The sequence below is a fragment of the Haliaeetus leucocephalus genome, unplaced genomic scaffold (genome assembly GCF_000737465.1).
Source record: "Haliaeetus leucocephalus isolate CR32 unplaced genomic scaffold, Haliaeetus_leucocephalus-4.0 Scaffold517, whole genome shotgun sequence".
Lineage (NCBI taxonomy): Eukaryota > Metazoa > Chordata > Aves > Accipitriformes > Accipitridae > Haliaeetus > Haliaeetus leucocephalus.
The window spans coordinates 4,357,941-4,362,729 of record NW_010972953.1 but is presented as its reverse complement, the minus strand read 5'-3'; the positions used below and the strand labels follow the sequence as shown (position 1 = coordinate 4,362,729).

At 46.6% G+C, this 4,789-nt stretch overlaps 1 protein-coding gene across 5 annotated transcripts in view; it reads right to left on the bottom strand.

Moving 5' to 3' along the window:
* Positions 1 to 4,752, bottom strand: part of DHDDS (dehydrodolichyl diphosphate synthase) — a 13,511-nt gene extending 8,759 nt beyond the window's left edge. For 2 of the 5 annotated variants that reach the window (XM_010576141.1, XM_010576139.1), the window contains exons 1-5: positions 4,682 to 4,752; positions 3,411 to 3,494; positions 2,354 to 2,470; positions 1,607 to 1,749; positions 107 to 223 (exon numbers count right to left, since the gene is read on the bottom strand). In XM_010576141.1, coding sequence (XP_010574443.1) covers positions 107 to 223; positions 1,607 to 1,749; positions 2,354 to 2,470; positions 3,411 to 3,473 — 440 coding nt within the window. In that variant the 5' untranslated portion in view covers positions 3,474 to 3,494; positions 4,682 to 4,752. The other 3 variants (XM_010576140.1, XM_010576142.1, XM_010576143.1) reach the window with 3 other exon arrangements.
* Between the last annotated feature and the right edge of the window lie 37 nt (positions 4,753 to 4,789).

Genomic DNA, 4,789 nt, shown 5'->3' with positions numbered 1-4,789 from the left:
AAAAAAAAAAAAAAAATAAAAGGTGTAGCATGTCTGCCAAGTCTCAGCCTTCAGGTAGGAGAGGAAGATGTGAGGTACCAGCTACTTTAAACTGTGTGTTACTTACTTGTTGTAGTTCCTAGTTGCCAGCACAGCTTGGGCAATCAGCTCCTGAATATCCAAGGGCAGAAGTGGCAGGTCCCCAAGGACACGGATACACACACCATGCTTCTTCAAGCTCTCCCTACACCCAACAACAAGAGTGAGGACTACAGAAAACAGATCAGTCTCTACTGCACAAGTGCCACGTTTGCCTTGCGTAACATCCACCAAATGAAAACAACAGGCATAGCTTCAACAAAGCTGGGAATTAGAAAAAGGCAAAATGACCAGATGTTTTTCAGGTGTTGAAAGCTGGCTTAGATTTCATCATCCCAAACCACTGCATAAAGGGAAACTGATCATTCCCCATACAAGTTCCTGAGGTACAGACATAATCAAAGGACTAGAAAATGATCACAGATTAGGCATTCCTACCTGAAGTTACGAAAATCCACATGGAAAACAGAATACAACTATAGACTCTGGGCACCTCTAACTAATCAAAAATTAAGATGACTAACGGTCACCCACAGAGCAGCACAACTACTTTCTGGTGTAAGGAAAGATTAACATATTGGTGAGGGTGGGATAGAGGTGGTGGAGTGAACATCAGATGAAATAGGAAATCATCCACGCCTGCCATAGCATTATTCTGAGTAGACAGGACATCCCATGGGATCTTACAGGTTCCTGCTGCTGTCTGTCTGACACTACACACTCCCTGACGAAGGGCTGCATTGGGCAGAAAGCAGGGAAATGGCCTCTTTGAATCACAACGTACTGCAGTGCTTAGATAGCCCTGATCTTCCCAAATTCTACTAGCCCACACACACCATCCTCTCCCTCCCACTCTTCCAGCTGCATTCCCTCACTGCCTTTCAAATTTACTTCAACCAGATAAGGACCCCTTCCATGCACCGCTCTTCACACCAGTCAGGCATGGGGAAACAAACATATCCACTGAGCAACAGGGCACTGTAACACCACTCCCTGCTCACTCAAACCTGTACTAGTTCCATCTACAAGCAATACATGAACTAGTTCTCCAACTCCAACAAGTGACTTAACACACCATGTGCCTGTAAGCAAAAGTCTCAAGTTACTGCAAAGCAAGTTGCTGAGCTAAACTCTGATCTGCCAAGAATACTGTGACACAATTTAAGACAAGGCTTTGATACTTCATGAAAGCAAGGCATCTAGCACCCTAGTGCTAAGCAGGAATTTCTAATTGTGCTGTGCTTATCTGAAAGGTGTACTGTCCCAACTGTTTGGATGGGATTGATGCACATTAAGCCATAGGATACAGACACAAATCTGGTGTGCGGCGGGACTGTGCGTGCTCGGGTGCTGTACAGCCCATCCAGGTAGGCAGAGCCCCTCAACACAAATCTCTGGCTGGAGGTAGGTGGAGAACAGGTTCCTTCATTTAATCCATTTTCACAACTTCCAACATCCCTGTTCTGCCTCTTAATCATGTTCTGCTTTAGTTCTACCCTGTGGGATACAGACATGAGGGGATTCTTACTGTTCTTCCAGTAGGCGGCTAAATTTCTGTCTTGCCAGATCCATTAGTCCATCCACCTCCTCCTTGGAGCGTTTAAAGTTCTCAATACTAAAGGCATAAACAGTGACCTCCCGAATGCCCAGATTCAAGCACCACCGTAGTGTCTGCAGGAAGACAAAATTTAATGGAAAACAAAAGTCAGACAAGCAGACTCAGACGATCAGACAGGTCAGCAAGACACAGCTTATCCACTGCTAAAACCTTCCTGTCTTTTCCCACTATCCTGAGACTGGATCAAAAGACACAACCATCAAGAGCTGACAATGAAACCCACTTGATGAGAATTTCAGATTCATTTTAAAGAACAGGAGAAAAATAAGGAAGTGAATCCACAACAGATTTGGGTCTAATCCACCCAGGGAAAGCACTTCTTGTAGAAAACATTATATAATACTGTACCTTTCAAAACCTTTTCAGAGAAATTCAACCTGTTTCACAGAATTAAAAGCTTCAAGATCTGCAAGGCAGATATTTTAATCGAGTGTAAAACTGAGGGGAAAAAAATAGCTTACTAGAATGACTCTGCAAAATAACAGGAAGAGTGAGGAGCTGAAGTTGGGTACTCTGATGACTAACATCAGCTCCAACCACAGGCCTGACTCCAGTGAAGAAAAGGAACACAATACACCAGTCAAGCGGTAAACACAGCCAGCTGGTGAACACAGCTGAAACTTTCAACACATAACTTCAAGGCAGCAAACATCCCACCTGTGCCAGCTTATCAAAGCCTTGCGAATGCCCCTGCTGTCTTTCCACATGACACTTTTGGGCATAACGGCGATTGCCATCCATGATGAAGGCAACATGCTTGGGCATTGGACCTGCCTAGAAAATAAGGACAAACAAAACAGACCAGAAAGCAAACAGCCAAGCTGGTTCTCTTGCATCGCAGAGAGTTTAGTCCCACTGTTCCTGGCTGCACTGCCTATTTGTAGGAGTGCAGCTCGTATCTGCCAGCTTCAAATCTGAAGCTGGAAAGAGTAAGATGCTAATTACCTCTTTGTTGATCCCAGTTTAGGCTCTCTAAAAAGCCTGTCAGTATGGACAATTGCCTAAACTGAAAAGCAACTTTGCCCTCCTCATTTCTTTCGTGTGACAGAGAACTAGTACTCAGGAGAGAGAGCAGCACTGCCCAGCTACCTCTCTGCAGCCACGGGGGAGAGTGCACACAGTTTTACACTGCCGTAACTGTAAGTATTCTTTATTTCAGAGTTCAAGGGCATTTTCACAGACACAATTAAGTTAAGAGAAAACAAAATCAGTCATGAGACTTTCCCCCACTTAAGAGGAGTATTCCTTTCCACTGACCTCATTAGGTCTGCACAGATCCTTTTGCGAGAAGGACAGCATCACCAGTCTCAAGACTCTGCTGAGCAAGGGTAGAATTTTCCTGGAACTGGTGAGTTATTCTTCTAATCAAGAGAAACTCAGTTTAATTTCTTAGACTCATAATCCGACCATCTTGCTTCTCTCCCTCCTTCTTGTGCCCTGCCTTCATCAGCAAGGGCACAAAACACAGAAGCCTGGGAGTATAAGCTCGTTATTGGCAACCACTGCCTACAGCCCTCCTCATTTGCAAGACTAAGCTTAAGTAATTTTCCATTCCCAGATGCTGTTTAGGAATGTATATCCAGTGCCAGCATTAATATGTACCCTTGCTAGCAACACTACCTTTCTAGAACAGAGCAGTCACAGAGACAGTTCCACTCTGAACCCTGATGAACCTGTCAATTCTTTAGCACAGGTAACCAAATTAATTCCTTACCTTAATGATGTTGGCACAAAATCTCTCTATGATGGTCAGCTCGCCCTCTCTGATCCACGACATGTTTTACCGGGAGCTCCTTTTCTTTTTCAATGGGAAGATGAAAATAAAGGGGTTAGAAGTACAGAAGATTCTGTCTGAGCCCAAAGCAATGCAACAAACCATCACCTTGGAAAAATAAGCTTTGGCTAGCTGCTTTGGAGCCCTTTTTATCACCTGTGCAAGTACTTCAATAAGCAGACAATGGGGGAGCTCAGAAATGACCTCTGGAATTTTCCAGATGTACATCATCAGAGTAGATTCTGCACTAGCTGGTAGCAAGAAAAAACATTACTGCTTCTTCCAGCCAAACTAGCTGGTGAGTTAGTAGAGGCCTACAATTTGGGCTACCACCAGGCGAGTCACAGGGTGGCAGCAGTGCAAACTGACCTTCGATGCTTTTGTGTTGGAGTTGTTGGAAATCCTTCAAATGAAGCAACCACCTACATCACCGACTACCCTGCACTTGCATCGCCACTGATAGTTCTTTTCCCTTACAGACTCTGGAGCTGTAAAAATATTGGGTTTTTTACCACATTATTTGCACATCGAATACTAAGATCTGGCTTGAGCTAACAAGACACAAGAGTCTGCTGAACTTCCGTGCTAATCTTCAATTCTCTCAGCTAGGAACCCTGAGAGACATGGGCAAAGCAGCTACGAAGAGAGAGCTGTGGGGGCAACGGTCCAGATCCAACCACTTGGTACCCACCTAGGGACCGAAGCAGATTCAAATTACACCAACTGCATTAATTTTCCGTATGGGCCTTCGCTGCCTCTTCCCTCAGGAAGGGATGTCTAGCCACAGATGCAGCCACAGAACATTAAGGCAAGAACTGCTGAACCTCGGGCTCTGTTAGTAAAGCTCTTAATGCTCTCCTTGAATAGCTCAGGCTGAAAACACACCCTCTTCCAATGCCACCTTTGGCTGTTAACAGCAATCAATCTTTCACATACCATTTCACACGGTCATCTTAAAAAAAAATAAGCTACACAAGGAAGCCCCTCGTCTATAAGCCAGGGCCAGAGCACCAGAAAGGCCATGACTCTCTCAGGCCCACACCGGCTGGGTGCAGCCAGCACCGGCCGCTCTCTCCGGGACGCGGCTCTCCTTCCCGACGGCCTGGCTGCCACCCACCGCCGAGCAGCGAGCAGACGCGGAGGAGAAGACGAAAAGGACACCCAGACCACCGCCGCCACCCCCGGTTCTCCCCCCGGTGCCCGCCCGTTACCTCGCCCGGCGGCGCCGCCTCAGCCTCCCCCAGAGGGTGACGTGCCCTTCCGCCTGCGTCACCCGCCGGCGCCCAGGGCGGGAAGCGCGCGCAGGCGCCAAGCGCCGC